The following is a 24107-nucleotide window of genomic DNA, read 5'->3' on the forward strand; positions in this document are numbered from 1 at the left end:
TCCTTGCATGGGAACCAGGGCCAGCCCAGTGAGACAGACTGCACCAGAACCCGCAACCCTGTAACCCTGGTAAGTGAGACAAGTGGGAGTGGCCCACTCCACCTCTGGTGGGAAGGCCATTGGCAGAGCAACACCTTTGCATTTTACCTTAGGTGGTGAAATGGGATACGTCACCCCTGGTACGAACACTGGGAGCAGAATTTCTCTTCTTTTCTCCCCACCAAAACCCAGCAGAGCAGCAGAATGACTCAGTGCTGCAAAGTGTGAGGAAAAAACCAGCTGTATTCCTGGCAAATCATTTGTTTCTTTTTGGGCGGGGGCAGGAAACTCCCTGATCTCTCCATGTAGAAGAAGAGCCTTGCAAAGTTTTGTGCCAAAGAAGTGTCCTCCTTATACAAAAGTGGGATAGTACTGCCCCCGGAGAAGACCAGAGAGTGGGATGTCCTTTTCAGGAACCCAGGCATCTCCCACCTTCAACTCCTCTGCACCCCCCTCCTTCCTGCACCCTCAATCACAGGCTGTTAAAGGAAATAAGCCTGAGGTCTCCTATGCTCCGTTTTTCCTTTCATTGGAAAATGTGTTATTATAAAAAGGCACCATCCTTTATAAATCTCATTGGAAGAAATTCTTGTTTGTAATATATATATTTAAAACTAATCAATATTGGCTCTGGGCAGTGCAAGACCCAAAAGTGGTGGTTTGAATTAAAGAGAAGAAAAGAAAGAGCCATGATGATTAATGGGTACGCAGGGCGTGGTAAAAAGAGCAATTAACAAGTCTGAATTATGTATAGCTTGGCTTGGGTTGTGGAGAGGGGAGGCGCCCCTCCTCCTTCACACTTCAAAAGTGCCTTTCTAGCATTTCTCTTGTTCATCCGACCTTTTCACTAAAGTCTCCTTTATCCTGATGGGAATTCAGCTAAAGGAGCGAAAGCGACAGGAGTGATGAAAGGACCATGATCCCTGTTCAAAGGCAGGATCAGCCCACTCAACACAGTGGCATGAACTGACTGCAGAGGACAGGGAAGGCTCCCCAACAGCCCCTGACCCAGGAAAACATGAATCAAAATCTCTCTCTTGGTCTGAGACTGAGCAACTCATGATTCTCTGAGGGGCTAAGCTGGGATTTGAACCTGGAGCTTTCATCACCAACTGCAGTTCTGGCTCAGGAGCTGATCCGCATGTGCAATCTCATCCCTGCAAACACTACCACCCCTGGATAAGTGCCAGAATGGAGACTGCATGCATCCAACAACATTAGCAACTCTGAATCATCAGGAAAGGAGGGAGAATTTCCCTCACTCAATCTGTTTTGGATTTGTTAGACCCCACCTAGAGTCCTGTGCACACTTCTGGGCACCATAATTTAAGATGGATATTGACAAGCTGAAACATACGCAGAGGAAAGTGACCAAGATAATGAAGGCTCTGGAAACCAAGCCTTATGCAGAATGGTTGAGGGAGTTGGGCATTTTTAGCCTGAAAAAGAGGAGACTGAGAGGAGACAGGAAAGCCAAATATCTGTCAGATTCAGAGGGGTATCCAGGTTCCCTTGCCCCCTTGGCAAGGACCAGAAACTCAAAACGTTTGTCTTTCATAACTTTTTGCACTCTGCCAGTGCCATCGGGGTAGGGTCTGCTATGCTTCACCTCCCCACCTCCTCCTCTGTCAGTCCATCTCTCAGCTTGTCTTCCTGCCTTCCTGTGCTTGCTGTTTTCCCTTCTGCCTCCAACCTTCCTCCCTTCCTTTTTTCTTCCTCCTGCAACTCTCGCCTGCTCTCTCATCTTTTTTCCTTCCATGCCCTGCTGGGTGCTCTGCTCACACGTCTAATAGTGCAGTCAGCTGAATGGAGGAGGACCCCACAGGGTTGCTGCAATGTCTCACACCAGTGACCTGATTCCTCCACTGAGGTCCTCAGAGGAGCCTGCATGCCTTGCCCAGCCTACCAGAGCAGGGGAGCAGCAGCCCATGTAGTATGCAAATGTGTGGGCATGTGGGCTTCTAAGCCAGAGAGGAGGGATGCATCCTTGGTAGGGGCCAACCTGACCAACCCTTAGGTATGCCCCTGGCCATATGCAAGATGGAGCAAGATTGTTTTCTCCTGCTCAGGAGGGTAAGACCCAAACCAATGGATTCAACCCCCCCCCAAAAAAAAAGATTTCTGACTGAATAGCAGGAAGAATCTTCTGACAGTAAGAACTGCTCAATGGTAGAACAGTCTCCCTTGGGAGATGGTGGATTCTCCTTCCTTGGAGGTTTTCAAGCAGAGGTTGGATGGCTATCTTTCAGGGATACTTTAGCTGGGATTCCTGCATTACAGGCAGTTGGACTAGATGACACTCGGGGTCCCTCCCAAATCTACAATTCTTTTATTGTATGCTATGACACCCACGCCCCCAGTGCAGCTGTCACAGGTAGCAGGGCCTCCCCTTGGAACTTCTTCTACTTCTAGGTCAGCTCAACAAATGGCCCTTTATAGGCTTCTTTCAAGAGCACCGCTGGTGGGGTGGAATTGTGGGCAAGGGCCACAGATCAGTGTTCAAAGCACCTGCTTTGCATGCCAAAGGTTCCAGGCTCAACCCCTCAGCTGCATTGTCAGGTGACACTGGGAAAGGGCCCCTGCCTGAAATCCTGGAACCCTACATGTACACCCTCACACATTTTTGGGAGTCTCAAGCTTGGGTGCTGTTCTTGCTGAAGCCTAGCTGACTGCTGTACTCTTTGGCTCTGGGAAGAGCCTTTCCTATGATGGTGAGGCTGATATTCCTTCCTTCCTTCCTTCCCTGCAGAGGGAGGCTTCCATCTCATATCTGAGCATCCAGAACTCTTTGATTTGGCTGCAGAGCTTGAAACATGGATTAATTAGAAGGAACCCCAAACCAACCACTAATGGCCTCATTTAAACCCCCCAAACAGCACTTAGAGTTCAGAAGCAGGGAAGCCAAATTGGCAGCAGTAAAGGTTGTTGTGTCAGATGCTATCCACAACCTTCTGTCTGATTTCCCTTGGCTTTGGTGGATTGGAATCAGAATGGCATTACTTTGGAGTAAATGCTAGTGTCAGGGGAGGAGGGAGGGTGGTGCTTGGGGCTGGTGTGTTCAGGAAAAAATGGATAATTTGAGCATGTGTTCAAGTTCCTGGCTTGCTTCTCCATGTGACAAATCGTGAGTATTTCCTTGCACCTGGATTTCAGCTCCGGCACTTCACTTTTGCAGGATAGATTTATGAGGTTATCAAATAATTTCCCACACTAATGAAAGGCATGCAGATATATGCAGAGACCCAGCAGTGAAGTATATGAGTGGGGCTAGGGCAGCAGGTGTCCTTTTGGAAATAACCTGCCCCAAGGATTTTACCTAGTATTATCTAAAGAAGCCAGTTTCCAACAGTGAAAATACCGCTGGAGTGGGAAAGCTACTCCCTGAAGGAAACAGTTTTTTCATCTAAGAAGACTGCCTGGGAGGCACCTCGAAGGATGCTTTGAGGCCTCTTTCTCCTGCTTCAGACCTCAAGGCTTGGGTGAAATTTGCCACTGAGCTCTCAAGCTGCTGCAGTTGGCTGCATGGTTTCCCCCAATCTTGCCCTCGTCACAGGATTCTTGAGGCTGAAGCCAGTACCAGGAAGACCCTCAAGGGATGCCAGATGCTCCTTCAGCTTCTCCCAGGGACTGAGCTTCCCCCAAGCAATGCTGAGTCTTCCTACTGGGGTCCTCTACATTAGCACAAATGTCTGTTTATTAGCCACTGAAATGCTAGCCTTAATTTCATTAGGGCATTTGGGAACCTCTGAATTCCTAGCACCATAAGAAACCAGGCAGACTGCTTTGAATTCTGTCAAGTAATGGTTTAAAGGTTTAGGATTGTCCCAAGTAGGTTAATAGGGTGGGCTGGGTAGGCTTTTCAAGGAGCAAGCATGCATCATTGTCACCCTCATCATCAGCTCTTCCGTGTTTCCCTGAGATTGTATCTCTGCAGATGAGCCCTGCAGCCGCTGTCCAGAGTGCTGAAACAGCTCTCACTCTTGAGGGTTCTCTGTTATAAAAAACAAACAAAAATCCTTCAAAACACTGTGTGCACAGATTGCCCTTAAGCAGAATCTGTGGTCTTGCATTCCACCCCACACAAACGCTCTTGTTGTGGTCTCAGAAGCAGCAAAGTGCATCATGGATCCTGGATTTTCACACAGAAAATGAGTCAAATGCCCAGCTTGCCTCAAGCAGAAAGCAGTAATGACAAAGCAAGTGGCAGGCAACCATGTGGTCATGTGTGCCAGGGGCCCTTTGCAACCCTTATTTCACTCCAAAGCTGTCTACACCCACTGCCCTTCCCCCAAAGGGGTTCCAGGCACACATGACCTCCAAAACTATCCTCACCCTTCTTGCCATCAACTCTATGTGTATTAACAGGGTATTAATTCAGGGTCATTTGCAGATGACACAAAAATGGGAGGGGTAGCTAACGCCACAGAAGACAGAATCAAGATTCAAGATGACCTTAATAGATTTGAGAAATGGGCCCAAAGTAACACAATGAATTTCAATAGGGACAAATGTAGGCAGGAATAACCAGCTGCACAAATATAGGAAGGGGGACAACTGGTTTGACAGTAGGGCATGTGAAAAGGATCTAGGGGGTCATAAAGGAAAAGATAAAGGTACCCCTGCCCGTACGGGCCAGTCTTGCCAGACTCTAGGGTTGTGCGCTCATCTCACTCTATAGGCTGGGAGCCAGCACTGTCCGCAGACACTTCCGGGTCACATGGCCAGCGTGACAAGCTGCATCTGGCGAGCCAGCGCAGCACACGGAACGCCGTTTATCTTCCCGCTGGTAAGCGGTCCCTATTTATCTACTTGCACCCGGGGTGCTTTCGAACTGCTAGGTTGGCAGGCGCTGGGACCAAACGACAGGAGTGCAGCCCGCCGCGGGGATTCGAACCGCCAACCATGCGATCACCACAATTTGAACTTGAGTCAACAGTGTGGTGCAGCCATGTGGCCTCAGTAAGGGAACCTGTTGTGGAGGTGTTGAGTTGGACCCCATCAGAATTCTGCACCCAGGGCCACAGTGGCCCTTGCACACACACCCCATGCTACACCACTGTGGGACAGGCAGGGTTAGGCGGAAGGAGACAAAGGATCCCAGTGGAACAGGACCCTGCCATGAGCAAAAAGGAGCCACTGTCACACCATCCCTCACTTGAAACATAAGATACAAAATGACAAAAGATGAGTTTTAGCAACCATATTTATAACTAATGAGTAACCTCAGCAGGAAAACTCTTTATAAAAAGTATAAATGGGTGTGACATCTTGAAATGAGCCCTCCTTCCCTGGGATAGGTTCAGGAACAGTTGGAGGGCAATGCAATAGGCACTTCAGAAGCCTGAGGGTCTGTGAAATTCATGCTGGCCCACAAGTCATTTGCATGCAGACTCCCTCCCGAAGGAAAATGAATGCAACAGCACATGGATTGGATGAGCAGACCAGCTCACCGGGCCTTCCGGCACAACAAGGTTTGCTTTCCAGAGAGAAGATTTGCTTCTGGCTCCAGGGGAAAAGCTGGGCCCCTCTGCTCTGGGTTTCCGCTTGAGAGACGCTCCCACATTCAGTGTGTCTCCATTCCAATCAGGCTGAGCCAGGCAGGACTGCAATTCATTCCACTGTACACAGCACCCCCTTGTGGCTCACCATTTGCAGCTGGGAAGCCAGAGGTCTGTGGGATTTGGAAAGGAATGTATTGCTGTTGCTGCAGCTGCTGCTGTCACCGCCACTATGTAACATTGCTAGACACACACACACACACACACTGCAAGGAGAGCTGCAGGGCAATTTGTTTGTTAAGTAAATAAGCTCATGGAACATTAGCTTGAGCAGACCCAAAGCCCCAGGGTAAAAGAGTCACAGTCTGCGTAGTCCAACCAGAACAGCCAGGAAACTGGGGGGAGGGAGCAGGGAGGCACCTATGCAACCCATCTGCTAAACCCACTAGCTGCTCACATCCGAGCTCTTTATTTTGAAGATGTGTAACATGCCCCACAGGACGCCTGTCAGTTGTGGCTTCCTTGGCTCAGGTGTAGAGTCCACATCAAGTCATGTGCTTGCCAGACACACACTGGAAGCATTGTGGGCTTTTTGGGTGATGGGTCCTGCTCCCATACCCAGCAGCTCCACCCCAAATTCTTGTGAGCTTCTGTTTCATTCCAGAAATGGATCTGGAGGAATTCATGGTTCCAGGCAGGATCTGAGCAGACCCAGTGAAAACTTGATAGAAACACTTTGACTAAGCATACTCCTTCTCCACAACTAACCCTGAGGAAAGTGGCCCATTTTCATTTGGTGCATAAAAATGGAAATTGACAAGAGGGCTCCAAAACTGAAATCTGAGTTTCGGGCAAGTAAACAGCCTTTGGGTCCAAAGTTCCTTGTTCTGTGTAAACTGGCTCAGTCATGAACTGAGGCAAGAGAGGAATGGACAAGGGAGAGGGCTGCAGGGGGTGGGGTGTTTCCCTGAGAATGACAGAGCTATTGTGCATTAGCCAAGGGATACTGGTGAGTTAAACAAGAAAGAGGGGTATGGTCTCAGCCAAGCCTGTCCTGATGTTCAGCTGGCCATTTCTACCCAGCACACATGGGGCAGCCACTTCAGCTTAATCCTTCATGTGAAATGTGAGGAGATTTTCCTCTCCAGCATTTCTGGGATAGGTTCCAGGTTCAGAATTTGTGTTGGGCTCAATCACTTTCCCTGGACAAGTACGGGGTCCCCCCCCCTACCTGCCTGGGGTGTGTCGAGCCCCCAAGGCAATGCTTGCTAAAGAGAGACATCAATTGGAGCTCTAAAGTCGATGCAGAAGGAGCTGTAAGTCTTCAAGAACTGAGGGGGAAACTCAGTCAGGAGGGATCTTAAAAGCCTCAAAGAGCAGAAAGGGAATGAGACTGAATGAGACAGCACTGCCTGCTTGAGCAGCCAGGCAGCAGAACCAGGGCTAAAGAGCTTGTGTGGGATGGCAGGATTGCAGGCATACAAGCAATCTTCAACTAACACATTTCCAAAATCTTATAATCCTCACTGAAGCAGGTGGGTTCAGGCCCTAGCAAACACCAACATCCCACACACCCAAGTGCACACATCCCCTTCCTTTGCCCTCTATGCAGACTTAGGGAGCATAGGCAGTTCACAGGGAGAGGTTTTCTCTGAATGTGCTCCACGAACAGGAAGGACCTGGACCGGCTTAGAGATTTTCACAAAAGTGGTTGTCAAAATAAGATTGTAAGCAGGTAATGTGGTCTACTGTAGTGGGTTACTTGATGGGAATGTTCCAAATAAGCACCTGCCAGAGGCAATGCTATTTGGCCCATTTGGGGGCGAGGGTGAGAGGAGGAACATGCAACTTGAGGAAAGAAATGGAGGGTGTCTGACCTTCTCAAAGCAGTTCAAGAGAGACTTAAAAGGACCCTGGTGAAAGTCACCAGGAACATACAGCTGGGAATGGACTAAGGGGAGAGAAAGAGTCAGCTAGGGAGCAGCAGTTTGGTGGAGACAGGGTTACTGCAAGGCAGTTTGGATGGGCATCAGATGCAAGGAAATGCTGCTGCCTCAAATCCAAATGGCAGCGCAGTAGGTTAAGGTTTGGCTTTCCCCTCTTCTGTGGATGGGCTAACGGAACCATCAGAGAAGAAGTCATCCTGCTGGTCTTGCTTCACTTTGGTCTCCAGGGAGGTGACACGCTGCTTGAGCTTCATCTGGGCAGCATCATACTCAGCCAGGAGGCGGGAGAACCGGGCATTCAGCATGTCCAAGCTGGCCTCCAGCCTGCTCAGCTTTTGCCCCACATCCATACCTTCCATGCCCTCTGCTGCAGTTGCTTCATCTAACAGACCTTCTTTGGTGAGGATCTCTCGCCCACGCTCCTCCAGGACTTTCTTAGCATCTGGATACTCTGTCACTGCTTCCATGAGGTCCTCCTTAGACAGGCAGAAGAGGTCGGAATAGCCAATGCTCCGGATATTTGCCGTCCTCCGGTTCCCCATTTTGCTTCCTTTGATGTTGAGGATGCTGATCTCCCCAAAGCAGCAGCCTGCTGTGAGCATAGCATACTGGGTCACGCCATCATCTGCCACAACAGCCAGCTTCCCTTCCTTGATGATATACATCTCCTTGCCAATGTCCCCCTTCCGGCAAATATAGTCTCCAGGGCTGAATACCTGGGGGCGGAGCTTGAGCACCAGCTCCACCAGAAGCCCAGCCTCACAGTCCTGGAAGATCCTCACTTTCTTCAGTGTCTCCAGGTGGACGTTGATGGCTATCTCTGCCCGCAGCTTGTCAGGCAGGTTCTTCAGGACCTCCCACTCCTCCACAGTTTTCTTATTGGTCCAGAGGTAGTCAAACCACTTGATCACCTTGGCCTCCATGTCCTTGCTCACTTTGCGGAACTGCATGTAATGCTTGACTGCATCAATCTTGGCCTGAAACTCCGCCCTGGTGGCGTTCATGTTGGAGATCATGGAGCCCACATTTCCCACAATGGTAGCAAAGATGAGGACACCAATCAGGAAGTCAAAGATGACAAAGAGATACTCTTCATCACGCACAGGTGGAGGGGTCTCCCCGATGGTAGTCAAGGTCAGTGTGGACCAATAGAGGCAGTAGATGTACTCCCTTGTCAAATAACCAAACTCTGGGTCTGAGATGTTGGGATACACCCAGGTGTCCTCTCCAAAGCCAATGGCCTTAGAGATAGCATAGTAAATGCAGGCATTCCAGTGGATGATGACCAAGATGTACATCACCAGGTTGCAGATTCGGAAGATGTTTGGGTAGCTGGTCCGTGTCTCCGTCCGGTCAAAGAATTCAAACATGCGGGAGAAATGCAGCAGCCGGTTGAAGCGCAACTCGGGGCGGTTTAAGCCGACGGCAAAGTAAGCAAAGTCAGTGGGCAAAACAGAGAGGACATCCAGCTTGAACTGCATGGTGGCAATGTACTTATCACGCAGCTTCTTGAGGTCCTTGACGAGTAATCCCTGCTCCAGGAAACCTGCCAGGGAAACACAGTGTGAGGCATTAAAACGCAGCAAAATCTTTGCCTAGTGCTGTCACTGCAGATATGGTGATGTGTTTATTTCCATCCAATCTGTTCATTCCACATGCCTTGGATTTCACCCATCTCCAGTCTCGTAATCCAACTAGAGCCAGGTAGCAGCAGCATTGTGGAGAGCAGGCAGGACTTACAGCACACAGGATTCTAAGCAAAACAGGCCTCCCATCCTTAGAGTGGTGAGCTTGTAGGGTGGGTGGTGATTGTTGAAAAGATGTCCCAGCCCCAGATAGTGGGAGAGCATGAGATTCTGCACTCCTCCCACCCACCCCACAGCATTCAGATCATTCATCAGCTCAATATGATATCAAGGCAGAGGCTTTTGCCAGACCTGAATATTGATGCCCAGGTGGGTAATTTTAAGAAAATTATTCAGCAGTGAAGGCTGATAAATCTTTCATTGTGGAACTCTATTTTTCAGAACTGCCATTAATAAGATTTGCTTTATTGGGGCCATTTTCTGTCTCACAAGTGCTGGAGGTGGAATCCTTAACCACCATAGTGAGATGAAGGCTGAACCAGGCTCCTCCCCACACAGCTCCCTCACCTGTGTGAAAGCGGATGACAATGTCTGCAATGTAGATGCTGTCTGCGATGTAGTCTAGAACTAGCCACCAGATCCAGTACTTCCTTTGGAGGTCATTGAAACAGGCCCTGTGGTGAGGAGGGTGAGAGAGGCAATTAGAAGGCAGCAGCCCTCTGGTGGTTCAGGCAGCTGATTGGGAAGCAAGGAGGCCAAGCTGCACCACTATCTGGACAGGGGTAGCCTAACTTCTGTTGTCTATGCTCTGGTAACCTCTAGGTTAGATTACTGCAACATGTTATTTGTGGGGCTGCCTCTGACGACAGTTCAGAAACTTCAGCTGGTGCAGAATTCAGCAGCCAGGTTGCTCACTGAGGCAAGATGGTTTGGGCATATTACCCTTTTCCTGGCCCAACTGCACTGGCTGCCAATTCATTTCTGGGCCCAATTCAAAATGCCTCACACTGTGTTTCCCTGGCAGGTTTCCTGGAGCAGGGACCACTCATCAAGGACCGCAAGAAGCCCTTCTTCATGTGCCTTTTCCACAAGGTTTCTAGAGGGCAGTAACATGACAGCAGGCCTTTTCAGTGGTGGCACCCCACTTATGGAATGATCTCCCCAGGAAAGCTCATGTGGTGCCATCATGACATTATCTTTAAGCACCAGGCAAATATGTTTCTTTATAATGAGGCCGTTGACTTATTAAACATTCTATGACATTTTAAATGTGTTTGGGGGCGTTATGGGGGGGGTTGCACTTGTTTTATTATGTATTCATATTCTCATTTTGTATTTTTATGTTGGGAACCATCCTGCGATACTCCAATGAAGGATGGTACACTAATTTAATAAATGAATAAAATAGAAATAATAAATAATTCCATGTGTTGGAAGTGTCATAAGCAACCTCCCAGAGTTTAAGCAGTGAGTTAACCCTGTGACTACTGAAACTCCAGCAAATTAAGGATTGTTAAATCCATGCTTCCTAGGAAGAGAAGTTCTGGGGGAGAGGATCAGGAGAGAAACAGCAGTGGGGAGAGGAGTCACAAGGACTCACATCATGCTCTGCAGATTGGTGTAGATAGGTGCTCTGGGCGGAATCTGCACCCCCCCTTCTCTTGTGCCCACCCCCCAAAAACATGGGTTCCAAGGACTCACCGTGCTACCAACGTGCACCAGTTATACAGGACTGGGACTGCAATGACCATAAGCCATCGGTAATACCAGTCCCCTGCGGGATTCATCACAAAGACTTTCCATTTCTTCCTGCAGATAGAAGCAAAACATTTCAGTGGCCGCAATGAGTCTTCAATGGATCTGGCCTAGAGGGGAGATGGTGGTGGAGAGAGCCTGCAATCTTCAAATCCCTAGTCTAAATTGCAGCTAAGGCATGAATTCACACTGTGGGGGGTGGGTGTGACTTGGAGTACATGAAACTGAAAGGGTTAAGTGAGCACACAGAGACCTCCTTTACCCTGACAGATGACCAGAGGTGGCCACAGCACAGTGACTGAGAAGTAAAAACCCCAGGCCCACCCCTTCCTTCCATCCAAATGTCCAATCAGCCTTCCTGTTCCTGAAGCATCTCATACCTTCTAAGCTGCCCGGCGAGAACATCAGAAGAACCCTGCAGCAGCTGATCAAGCTAAAGAGAGCCCATCTAGTTCAGCATACTGTTCTCACAGTGGCCAACAAGATGCCCCAAAGGAAAGCCCCCCCCCCCAGCTGCCTGCTCTCCACTTCGTGTGTTCTGAGGTCTCCATCCAGTATGCCAGATTATTGCAGAAGTGTCCAACCCCATCTTAGACCTCATGGGAGAGGGAAAGGGGTGGGCTGGCTCACAGGGCATTAGATGGGAGAAGGCAGGAGGTCCTGGCTGCTAGAATCACTAGAGCAAGCCCAACCTCCTATTCCCTGAAAGGCCTCGATGGCATACCTTGAAGGCTGTCAAAGTATGGCAGTTTTTATTTCTAAAGTGTAGAATGGGAAGAAAAGGAATGCCCCGTTCCTCTCCTCAGCCTTGTCCACAATGACCAACAACCTCAGCACTTGCACAACAGCCTTACACAATGGCCTGAACACTCTTGCCTGCTCCTGTTTTGCAAAAGCCTCACTGGACCACAGCAGCCCAGAACCATTGCTGCTCTCTGGTAATTACCGTATTTTTCGCTCTATAACACGCACCTGACCATAACACGCACATAGTTTTTAGAGGAGGAAAACAAGAAAAAAATATTCTAAACGAAACAGTGGATATATGATTTTTGTGGTTCATGCTGTGGCCACAGACATGTGATCTGACGGTGAGTTTGGGGTAGCCCAATGCAAAAATCCTGAGGATCCATGTGGATCCATGCTTTGTAACCACATTTTTGCACCATTGCGGCCCCATGAAACAGTGGGTGTGTGTGTTTTTTGGTGCAGGCTGTAGCCATGGATATGCTATGTGATCTGATGGTGAATTTGGGGTGACCTAGTGCAAAAATCCTGAGGATCCATGTGGATCCGTGCTTTGTAACCATGTTTTAAGTGGGGAGGGAAGGAAAAGAACTCAAGGGACAAGGAGCACGCGTGGGGGGTATGGAGAAGGATGCTGCTGATAATGCAGGAGAGGCTCCTCTCCGGCTTTGCTCCTTTAGAACAAGCAGGCTCTGCGTCTCTCCCTCCTCCCCGGCAAGGAAACCATGATAGTAACCACTCTGAGACAAATCAAGAAAAATTGCGACCAACACTCTCCCCCAACAAGCGCAGTGAGGTCAAAACACACACACACGCAGAGAGGGAACTGGCCCTAAAGTCGCAGGGCGCTGGGGGAGTGAACGGGAAGCAAGAGAAGGAGAAGGAGCCCTCACACAGAGAGAGACACACAGAGTGTCAATTCTAAAGTCGGAGGGACAGTGCAGGGAGAGTGAACGGGAAGCAGGAGGAGGAGAAGGAGCCCTCTCTCTCTCACACACACACAGAGTGTCAATTCTAAAGTCGGAGGGACAGTGCAGGGAGAGTGAACGGGAAGCAGGAGGAGGAGAAGGAGCCCTCTCTCTCACACACACACACACAGAGTGTCAATTCTAAAGTCGGAGGGAGAGCGCAGGGGCGCAGGGAGAGCGAAGGGGAAGCAGGAGGAGGAGAACGATAGCTCAAGCACACACACACACAGCCCCTACAGTGGCTAATCCAAAATCGGACAGCAAAAAACTGCAGGCAGGGACAGAGAGTACGGGGCTGTTTTAAAGCAGCCAACCCCGCTCTGCTTCTCTCCCTCCTCCCGGCTAGGCTGGCTGAAAAGCTTCGCTGCTACTTAGCAGATCAGTGGGGAGGAGAGAGGAACATAGAGGACGGGGTTTTTTTAAAGCAGCCAAGCCCGCTCTGCTTCTCTCCCTCCTCCCCAGCTCGGCTCGCTGACAGGAGCCGCTTACACCTGCTTTGCTGTTTCAAAGCAAGCCACGGACTGCTCACAACTGCAGCAGATTCCCCCGCCATCTGTAGGCATTCGCTCCATAACACGCACAGACATTTCCCCTTACTTTCTAGGAGGAAAAATCTGCGTGTTATGGAGCGAAATTTACGGTAACACATTCCACTTAACCTCTCAGGGAAGACCCTGTTTGCTCAGTGCCAAAGACCCTGGCTGATTGTGAGCCTTTTTCACTCTCCAGCAGCCTGCCCTTTCTTCTTTGCTCAAATTACCATGGCTAATGGCAAGGTCCAACCTTACCAATGAGGCCTGCCCCTTATTTATGGTGGAGGAGGAAAAAAGAAAAGGAAGAGAAAAAGGGGAAAGAAGCAGGAGGGGAAGAAGATGAGGAAGAAGTAGGAGGAGAAGGAAGAAAAGGAGGAAAAGAAAGAAAAGGAGGAGGAGGAGGAGGAAAAAGGAGGAGGAGGAGGAGGAGAAAGTGAAGAAGAGGAGGAAGAAGAGGAAGAGGTAGGAAGTGGGAGAAAGAAGAAAGAGGAGGAGGAGGAAGATGAAGATGAAGAAGGAGATGGGGGTGAGAAGAAGAGGGAAGGTGACCTATGATTTCCTCTCCTGGCCCATGCAAAGCCTCCCACAGCAGCTCCAGCCAGCCAGGAGGGAGTCTCACTTTGTCTTTCTGTCATTGGTATCAAACCCATCGCCCCTTGCTGCAGCTACTGCCAAAGTCTTGACATCTGGTCCTCGAAATCGTTCCAGGAAGGAGTCTGGCCGCCGCTCTTCTTCTTTCAAGCCTTTATTGGCCCAACCCCGGATAACCATCACCAGGCGGGCTATCCTAGAAAAGGAAGAGAGAAGGGAAAGGGTCAAGCTTTGCAAATGGGGAGGGGGGAGAGAACACCCTTACATTTCCAGTGGAGCAGTGGAGTAGAGTCTCCCCTCACATTCACCCTGGGCAGGAGAAGTGTACAGTTTTTCTCCCTCTCTCTCCCTCTGAGCTGCAGTTACACAGCCCCACTCTGCCCATTGCTTCCCCCTAAATGCCTAATCTAGGTGCTGAAGCATCTCACTCCTTCTAAGCTGCCAGGAGGGATCAAAAGAAGATCCCTGTAGCTGGATCAAGACAATGGCCCATCTAGTCCACCATCTTCTTCTCACAGTGGCCACCCAGATGCCCATTATGGGAAATCTGCAAGCAGGATTCGAACACAAGAGCACTCCCCTCCCCTGTGGTCTCCAGCAACTGGGATTCAGATGCATTTTTGCCTTTAACAATGCAAGTGGAGTATAGCCATCCTGGCTAGTCACCACTGATAGCCATCTTCTCCTCCATGAATCTGTCCAATCCACTTTTAGAGCCATCCAAGTCTCTGACCTTCACTGTCATCAGCTTTCCTGGGAGTCAGCAAAAGAGGAAGACAAAGTCCTCGGGGCTTGTGAGGGTTACGAAGCCTCCTCTTGCCCATCTTGTTCAATCAAGTGCTTCTTAGGAGGGGAAACAGCAGAGGGTTCTTCAGCAGCCACAGCTAGCAGGGCCTCCCTTGAAACTCCTACCACGTTCTAGGCCATCTCCACAAATGGCCCTTATGGGTTTTCAAGAGCACCCCCAGCAGGGTGGAATTGTGGGCAAGGGCCATAGCTCAGTGGCCAGAGCACCTGCTTTGCATGCAGAAGGTCCCAGGTTCAACCCCTGGCAGCATCACGAGGTGGGGCTGGGAAAGGACTCCTGCCTGAAACTGTGCATAGGCAGGATTAGATAATACTGAGTTAGATGGGCTAATGCTCTGCCTGAGTTAATGACAATATCTTATGTTCCTAAGTCTCGAAACACCAGCTCAGCTATGGGTAATGAGTCAAAATAATAGAATCATAGAATTGTAGAGTTGGAAGGGATCTGCAAGGGCCACCTAGATCAATCCCCTGCAATGCAGGAGTCACAGCTACAAGAATCCATGGCAGATGGCCTTCTGACCTCTGTTTAAAACCTCCAATGAATGGAGAGTCCACCATCATCTAAGCGAGTCCATCCCACTGTTGAATGGCTCTTACTCTCAGAAAGTTCTTCATAAAGTTGAGTCGGAATCTCCTTTCTTGTAACATCCCCATCTAGAGCGGAGTAGCTCATGGAGACTACTCTTTGGTTTTGCTGATGGGCACAATTTCAGCACAACCTCCACACCCACCCAGGCTGACCCCCCCCCCCCACTTCCAAAGACTGCTGCTCCACAGAGTGGTGGGCTCCTGTTGCATTTTCCATCTCCACTGCAAAGGCTACCACAAAGCCTGAGGAGGAGACACTTTATCTTGGCTGTGCTTCATCAACCCCACAAGGAACCCCATAAGAAGTACCTGGAGAGGCCTCCTGTCTTGTGGGATTTCTCGTCCACATTATCCAAGGCGGCAACACGCTGAAGTTCTGAGGATGTGTCATCATTGGCTGACGGCACTCTGTGGAGAGACCAGGTAGGAAGGATGACCCTTGGCTGCCAAGCAGAGGTGGGAATGGAGCGGAACACCCTCCCCTCATAAGGGGGTCTGCCCCTCTCACTGCCACTGCCTCCTCCTCAAGCTCCCTTCCCACATCAAAGCAAGAACTCCACATCAATCCAAGTTGATTGACTTGGGAGTTGTAATGACTCCCATATTGTCTAGCCCTAGAGAACCCCCCCCACACACACACACATTAAGGGAGTTGATTTGTGACTGTACTCAACATAAGCAGGAAAGCAAACTGGAGGATTTTGGGAGCTACAGCCTACCTCCTGCCTTGACCACAAGGTGGAGACCTAATCTGAGATCCTATCCCTGCTGGCTGCAAGGAGAACCTAGAGGAGACAAAAATCAGATCTCCTCTCACCTGTCCCAGCCACCCTTATTCCAGAGCATGCAGTGCTGAGATGCAGAGAAGTCAAGCATTTGCTTGAGAAATGCGGGGGTGGGATCTGAAAGGGCTGCTTCACAAAAGCCCAGCTGTGGAGGGTCCCAATACATTTTCAGAATCATAGATTCATAGAAATGCAAAGTTGGAAGTCACACTAAGTGTCATCTAGTCCAACCCCCTGCAGTGCAGGAGTCAGACCTCTTGGCTCATAGGGGGATTAAACCCACAACATTGGCATCATTAGCACCACACTCTAAAAGTGTGTTTCCTATTGGAACTCAGAGTTGTGAATTCACCCATGGAGGAAACATTTCCCGGGCCTCCACGCTCACCAGGAAGGACTATTTGCTCTCATCCCTGAACTCCTTCCCAAGTGGCCCCAAAGGCTTCCCCTCCTCCCTTAGGCACAGACTGACCCCTATTCAGTTATGCTAGGCAACAGCCCAGGCCCTTGCAGGGGGGTGGGCAACCAGATACACTTGCCCTGGGCCTTAGAGGGCTAAAACAGCTGGGGGCCCTGCTAAGGGCATGACAGACTTACACAGTCAAGCCAAGAACAAGACCCCTGCCCTGGGCCTCAGACAAGCTCTGTAAGGGTATGCAGCAAGCAATTATTGAAGATCATGTTTTGGGTGCCTTTCCTCCCTCAACACTGGGTATCCAGTGCCAAGCTGGCTCTTGGGCCAGGGACCCCTTGCAGCAGACCTCAAAGCAACCTGCTCTGAGAGTTACCTGCTGTGGTTGCTGAGCTCCTTTCTCTCTGGATCCCCATTGGCAGCAGTTTTCATGGGCTCCTGTGACTGATGGTTGGCAGGGGAAGCCTTCAGACCGTTGGTTTTCTCCATCTTTCTCCATGCACAGAAGGCAGCAGCGGCAGGAGGGAGAGGAACCTGTGCCAGGAAACACAGAAAAGAACGAATACCCAGGAAAGAATCCCGGGAACAAGACCTCCTCATGTTGCTTTCTTCCAACGAGTTGTGGGGAGTAGGTGCTACTCCAGTGCAAACAGAGACCACCAGGGAGCTCCTCCTTGGTTTAAGGTGGGGCTTGCCAGCTTCTGGCCCAGAGAGCTCACTCATCCCCTCCCACCATCCAAGTACATTCTCCTAGCCCACAAAAGCCCCACTGATTTTGGTGCCAGCTGCCAAATTAAAGCAAGTGAGAATGTAGACACAGCATTGAAGGGGCCTGAGAGGTTATAACCTCATTTGGTGAGGGACAGGGGCACTAACCCCCTCTTCAGCTGATCTGTACAGGGAAGCACCATGGCACAAGGGTAGAGCATCTGCTTGCTTTTCAGAAAGTCACAGGTTCAACCCCACACATGGCAGCATTTCCAGGTAGGCCTGGGAATGTCAGCTAGAAAGTATACTACAGATCAGGAAAAATGCCACTAGACTCAAGAGGAGCCCAGCATAGTTAGAGAGCCCAGCATATTTAATGAGCACTGTATCAGTTGAGAGAACTGTACATTCCAAGGCAAGTTTTCCCCAACTCCTGAGGAAGTTTTTCGATCACATTGTAGTCACCTTTTTATGTTTTGCTGCTGTTTTCCCATGCTTTTGTAATTTTACCCATTAGTTCGCTTGAATTTTATGGGATTTTAATGCTTATGTTCCCTGCTTTGGTATGTTCGGTTTAGAGATTGCTTATAGCTGCAGTGACTGTGTAGCCAGGATTTTTGTTTTGGGGGCAGGACTGGGGGGCGGGCAGGCAGGACTTTTGTTGGGAGGGACAGAACCGTTGTGAATGGTCAGGTAGTTAAGTATTTCTATTGTTTTACTTGATTTAGGGGAGGGCAGCTGCCCCTTCCTTCCCACCCCTTGGCTATGCCCGTGGTTGGAGGAATGTCATCACCCACATATGCACCACCAGGCACTGTTCCCTCCAACTCACAGAGACAAAAGGTCCCCTTTGCTTAGTCTTCCTGCCATGATTTGCTTTCTGGCTCTGCTCAGGAGCTCCTGGGGACGCCATCAGATGGGCGACCTTTCCTTTATCTTGGAAGAGTGAATTCTCCCAAGCCAGGCACAGGTTCCCTCTGGCACCCGGAAATTTGGCAAATGCCCACCTGCCATCTTTAGTGACCTCTGGCCCCTCAGCTTCTTTCCAATCACTGAGGGGATGAAGACCAGCCTTCAAGGTCTGATTAGCTGTCCCAAATCGGCCAATTGCTTGTGGTGGCCAGCCCCCATTTTCAGTTTCTCAACAGAATGACAGAGATGTGATTCATCTGCTTCTCAATTACAATAAAGAGAAATGAAAGCTTCATTTTAAAATGTCAGTTTTTGTCACTGTTTTCAGACTCTGCAAATGTGAGCTAACTGAGTAAATACATAAATGCTTGAAACTTAAATTTGAATTCTATAGTGTACAGGGGAATTCTGCTTCATGCTCTATTTCTCCACTCTTTAAACTCTCAGGGTCCCCTGCCTTCCACACACGCTTTCTCTCCCATGTGGTCCCGCCATGTTATTATTCAAGGCTTCTCCCAGAGGCTTTCATCTTTGTCACTGTTGCCAAGGCAACCACATCAGCATAAGCCCTTCCCTAACAACAGGTGTGAGGTGCTCTCCTAGCCATTCTCAATAGATCCACAATAGTAATGAGAGCCCCAGCAGATGGGTGGGGGGCACTGGGGAAGAGTGCCGTTCATTCTAGATTTTACAATGGTTATGAAGAGAGAGATGGAAATGGCAAATATCTGTTGACAAAGGAAACCACTATAACTAGCGGGGGCGGGGTGCATGGCTTCTGGTAGACTTTTGCATGGCAGCTATTAACTGTTGCTATAGTATACTTAAAGTGTCATACTATTTTTTTTGTAGCTGATTAATCCTCCCTTGTTAACTCTGGTTGTCAATTACTGTGCTTATTTCAGCAAATGTAAACAATCAAATCCCATGGGAGGCTAATGGCAATATATGCACAGTGTATAACATGTGGTTCACTTTGCACCAAAAACTCAAATTGGTACTTGAATGATGGATCTTGGAATCGGGGTGGGATAACACCAGTTATAAGCACATAAGGGTTCACAGCAGCAGTAACTGGGCAGCTGGGCCAGTTGAAGCCCAGCAACCATAGTCACTAAACTCCATTCAGCTCCCTAGCCCACCTCAACATCACAGCTGTCTGGATACCACCCAAACCGGGATACCACCAAACCTTCCCTTCCCACAGGCCTTTTGGTGCCCTTTTATCAGATTAATTTAATGGGTGCATTAGGAAATCCCAATTGTTACGCCTATATAGATCCCAAGACTTGGGCTCCCAGCATGAGCAAAAGGGTGTTCCAATCTCTTCACTTACCCAAGTCAGTTCATGATGTAACAGACAGTAGGGTTGAGTTGGAGATGGAGAGGGGGACAAATGCAAAGCACCCCAGTTAACATCCCTCAGCTTTCAAAGGGCAGGTCTCCGAGCCTCTCACTTCATTTGTTGCTCAGGTTGCACTTCCTGCATGCTTTACCAAAACACTGGTGGGAGGACAAAGTTTGGTGGTGCTGGATGAATCCCAATTGAGCTAGTCCTGCCTTTTGGGGAGGTGGGAGTAGCTCCAGACAACGAGCAGGGATTGAAGCTGAAGCGGGGGAGGAAGAGAGTGTCCCCTGCCCCATACACACACACACACGTACACGAGATCAGCTCTGGTTATGTCACATACTAGAAGTCTTCAGCACCTTCTCCCTTGTGCCTACTAGACAGAGGTAGTCCTGTAAAGCAGGGATTCTCAGCAAGGAGTCAGGAAGGAGGCCCAGCACTCGACAACAGATGGAGGGAGAACAAGGCAATGTGTGTGTGAGAGAGATGCCCTCTACACCCTACTAGGATGTCACTCAACACTTCCACTCAGGACATTCCGGGGCAGTTGGAAGAGTCTGTTGCGGAAGCAGGAAGAAGTCAGTTGGAAGCCAAAGAGAGAAGGAAAGAGGCTTGTCAGCTGGTGACCGTCCCCTGGTTAACTAGTAACTAACAAAACCTTGCCAGCATTATTGAGCAGACATTATTCACTGGTTGGTTCTTATTTATTTCCAGATTCTTGGATCCCCTCTCTCTATGTCTCTTCGCCATGGGTAACGTACAACTGTTTCCTGGCATGGGCAAAAGACGAAAGGCCCCACGGAAACACACACAGGCACACTGACTGCATTTGTTTGTACAGAACCTGTCTAACAGCCAGCTAGGAATAGAATTAATGCCTCTCGCCCACCCCATCACAAGGTGGCTCTAAAAGAGAGCAAGGGCTCAGGTTGCCCTGCGGGAGGAAACAGGAAACATCAAGAAAGGCATTACAAAGCTCATAGGTACTGCAAAGCACCCCAGTGCAAAGGGCAGGGGGAAAGACCAACACCGCACCCCCGTCTAGGGCAGGAAGGGTTTGGCCACCCCCTCTCCCCAAACACACTTTTACTCACTAGTCAGGGGTCCTGCACACTGCTCTGTCTCAGGGTCAAACCCAGCATGAGAACAGGGCAAGGCAGCAGGACTGGCAGCTGGTTTCAGCTGGTTTCAATGAGTATTGGTGGCAGCGCGGAGCAACCCCGCTCTCTGGGCCTCAGTTTTCTTTTGCAACCCTTCGGCGTAAGTGGTGAGTGGCACTCTCGCTCTGTTCCTTCAGGAGGCTGCTGGGATCATCCAGGAGTCATCCCAAGGGGTTTGGAGGGTCTTCTTCAGCAGGCTGGGATGGCAGAAAATAAGCTGATGCCCAACATGGTCTGTGGCATGAAGGAGCAGCTACACACACACACACACACACACACACACACACACACACACACACATAGAACTTGCTGGCGATAGCAGCACAGGAGCCTAACCAACTAAACTGCAAGCCAAAGCATACATCTAGGAGCCAGGAGTTTACCTGCACTTCTTGCTGCAGCGCACATGCCTCCAACTCTGAGCAAAGGTGTGCTCCACAAGCCTTTATGCCTAAGGGATGAAAGAGGCTCTTCCTCGCCTATTGCCTCAGCTGGTTAACCCTTCCTTTGACTTCAGTTTAGCAAGGCAGCCAGTCCCAAAGGATCCCTTTCACACTGCTGCCTCCCTACGGAGCTTATTTGATAAAGGGCTGGGTAGTTTACTGAACTGGACCTGTGCCCCAAAATATGGACCTATTATTTAGCTAGCAAGAAGTGCAGCCCCTCTTCTTTCAGAATGGGAGCGTGAGCCAGGAATGCAGGAACGTGCTGAAGGATTGAAGGCAGGCACTGGGGGTCCCGCAAATCATCTGTTTTGCAGTGGCAGTTTCCAAAATCCTTTGACAGCTAATGTCGTCAGGTTACCTTTAGGACTGTCATTTGACTAAATAAATCTTAGGAGGGATTCCCTTGTCTGAGTTTCTGTTTGATTAATTGATCAGTTAGTCAACCCTGAAGCCAAAAGCATTCACTTTTTGTTGTTTTTCTTTTTCTTTCTAGATGATGGGTCTCTGTGTGTGGCAGAAGGCATCACCTGGTAAGAAACATCCTCTCTGGGGGACACATGCCACTCTTAAGAATCATAGAGTTGGAAGAGATCATGAGGAGCATCTAGTCCAACCCCCTGCAATGAAGGAATCGTTTGTCCCATTTTGGGCTCGAACCCATGAACCAGGGATTAATATTCTCATGCTCTACCAAGCTATCCCTTGCATAAAATTATCACTGCAAACCATCTGTAATTGTTGCAAATAGGCATGTGTTTGTCCATATATATGTGTGTGTATAAATACACACATGCATACCATATTTGTTTCTCCCTTTTCCTCAAAGGAGCTCAAGGTGGAGCATGCGGCTTCCCACTCCCTATTTTATCTTCATGACAACCCTGTGAGGTAGGTTAGGCTAAGGGATTGTGTTTCACAGATATTGCTCCTTTCTTGGACACAGGTGCCCCTGAAGGCAGCCCAGTTGCTTCCAGGGGAAGGAAGACCACAGCCCACTGTGATACAGTGGTACCTCTAGATACGGATGGGATCCGTTCCGGAGCCCCGTTCACATCTAGAGGTAAATGTAACTAGCGACAGCACGTCTGCGTATGCGCGCATCGCTTTTTGCCGCTTCTGCGCATCCGCGTGACATCATTTTGAGCGTCTGCGCATGCGCAAGTGGCGAAACCCGGAAGTAACACACTCCGTTACTTTCGGGATGCCACGGAGTGCAACTTGAATGCGCTCAACTTGAAGCATATTCAACCCGAGGTATGACTGTATTCGCTTTACTCTGGTGGTCTGGAACTGAACCTGCATTTATGTGGTAGACTCAGAGCCCAGTGCCAAGTCTGCTGGAGGAAGACCCCTACCCCACCTCCATCTTCTTTCTCTCCCCAGGGCTTGCTGTTTGCTGCAAAGGAGATCCTCAATCTGCTTCTGGGGGGGGGGGCACTTTGTATGTGCGGCAGATGACAGAGGAATCCTAAGCTGGAGCAGCAGTAGCTGCCCTCTGGTTGCCACTCCTTTGAAGCATGCCTCTGGCCTCCTGGTGCTCTTCTGTTGCAAAACACACTCCCGAACACACAACAACCCTCCTCTCCTGGGGAAAGATGAAAGTGAGCGGCAGTGGCAGCTCAGGCAAAATGCCAGCTGAAGGAAGGGCAGCATGAGAATGTTAAACATGCTTGTTGCTTCCCAGATTGGCTGAATAAACAGAGGGGATTACAGAGGGGAAACTGAGGCACGCACCAGGCAGCTCACTCAGGGAGGACAAGTATGTTGTTTCAAGGCATGACGAGCAGCTCATCTTTAGGCCTCCCTTGCACTCCCACTTCTGTTCAGGTGGCTGCCAACCTACCTACCTAAAAGGAGCATGGTCTCTTCTCCCCCCTCTCTCTCCCAGCTTCTGTGCTTCTTTTTCCCATAGAGATCCAGCTTCCCTTTCGCTGGATTGTTCCCAGCAGAATCACAGGAAGTGGGGGCACAACACCCCCAGTGCTGTTCTCATTTTGCCTGATGTAAGCGACAGTCAGAGACTTACTGGAGAGTCCACCGTGTCCCCTCAAGCAACCACCTTGCGCTACTCATGTCTTCTCTGAAATGTGCATCCTTTGGCAACAAATAAACACACCGCCCCAATGGTTAGTGAGGTGGGCTCTGTCAGTCCAGGGGGCAGAGCAAATGGCCAAGGCTCTTCATGGTTGGAGGGGCCAGAGAGGCAGAAACAAAAAATGGACAATCCTCTCCCAACCCGGGGATGCAAGAAGTGGGGTCCACCATGTATAGGTAAGGAGAAAGTCCTTGTGCTTTTTTGCCTTGTGCATCAGTGACCAGGAGTTAGGGATGAGCATTGAGGTGGCCACATTCACTGATGATGCCAGTTTGCTCAGGGTGGGAGAAGTTGCAAAAACATCTCTCCAGGCTAGGTGAACAGGGAGATAAGGAGAGATGTCTAGGCCAGCATCCTGTTCTCACAGTGGCCTAACAGATGTCTGTGGAAAACCAGGGAGAAGAACGTGAGCACAAGAGCTTTCTCCCCTCCTGTGGTTTCCAGCAACTGGGGTTCAGTGTAAAGAGACCAGAGTCACCATGCCTGGCCCAAATCCTGCCTGTATCTCTTCACTCCCACTTCCTCGTGCCAAGATACCATTGTTCCACATATGGACAGACCATGCCTGAAGCACTACCACCAACAGCCAGTGGTGTAGTGGTTAAGAGCGGTAGTCTCGTAATCTGGGGAACCGGGTTCGCGTCTCTGCTCCTCCACATGCAGCTGCTGGGTGACCTTGGGCCAGTCACACTTCTTTGAAGTCTCTCAGCCCCACTCACCTCACAGAGTGTTTGTAGTGGGGGAGGAAGGGAAAGGAGAATGTTAGCCGCTTTGAGACTCCTTAAAGGGAGTGAAAGGCGGGGTATCAAATCCAAACTCTTCTTCTTCTTCTAAATCTGCCTGACTGGAACTCAAGAGAAAGCCCTTCCAATTCACACCTGTTCCCTTTCCAAGGCAAAGCAATGATAATCACACACACCCCAGCACTGATTCCTAAAAGTTTCCCCCATGTGTATGACCTGCCTCACACTGTCACAGCCTCTCTCTCCCTATGGATGGGATTCTACCCCCAAGATATAAAGGATGTTGCATTTATGGGGGAATCAACTTCATCAGACCATCTTGAGGAGCCAGTGGACTTTTGCAGCTTGCTTTTCTCTCATGTTATTTCATGCTCTGTTAATTATTTTGGCCACTGTCTCACTCCAAACTTTGAATCATTTTGCAAGGTTGCAGAGCT

General features: G+C 49.6%; 1 protein-coding gene and 1 long non-coding RNA gene across 9 annotated transcripts; one reads left to right on the forward strand and one right to left on the reverse strand.

Moving 5' to 3' along the window:
- Nucleotides 1-3827: 3827 nt before the first annotated feature.
- On the reverse strand, nucleotides 3828-19751 carry CNGA2 (cyclic nucleotide gated channel subunit alpha 2). 8 transcript variants are annotated; one of them, XM_083722191.1, is made up of 8 exons: nucleotides 19570-19748; nucleotides 16635-16792; nucleotides 15371-15469; nucleotides 13692-13859; nucleotides 10771-10878; nucleotides 9637-9743; nucleotides 7836-9029; nucleotides 3828-4030 (listed from the first exon to the last, which is right to left on the reverse strand). In XM_083722191.1, the coding sequence occupies exons 2-8, from the start codon at nucleotides 16745-16747 to the stop codon at nucleotides 4014-4016; spliced, it is 1806 nt and encodes a 601-aa protein (XP_083578317.1). In that variant the 5' UTR covers nucleotides 16748-16792; nucleotides 19570-19748; the 3' UTR covers nucleotides 3828-4013. The 8 variants fall into 8 exon arrangements, with proteins under 8 accessions (XP_083578317.1, XP_083578316.1, XP_083578311.1 ...); XM_083722190.1 differs by lacking the exon at nucleotides 19570-19748 and having other exon boundaries at nucleotides 7875-9029; nucleotides 16635-17599; XM_083722185.1 differs by lacking the exon at nucleotides 19570-19748 and having other exon boundaries at nucleotides 16635-17599.
- Nucleotides 19752-19769: 18 nt separating this feature from the next.
- On the forward strand, nucleotides 19770-21577 carry LOC310836808. The gene is made up of 2 exons (XR_014560209.1): nucleotides 19770-19918; nucleotides 21326-21577. It is a non-coding gene; the product is annotated as an uncharacterized lncRNA (long non-coding RNA).
- The last annotated feature ends 2530 nt before the right edge of the window (nucleotides 21578-24107 follow it).

The sequence above is a fragment of the Podarcis gaigeae genome, assembly GCF_964106915.1.
Source record: "Podarcis gaigeae genome assembly, chromosome: Z".
NCBI classification, from domain to species: Eukaryota; Metazoa; Chordata; class Lepidosauria; order Squamata; family Lacertidae; genus Podarcis; species Podarcis gaigeae.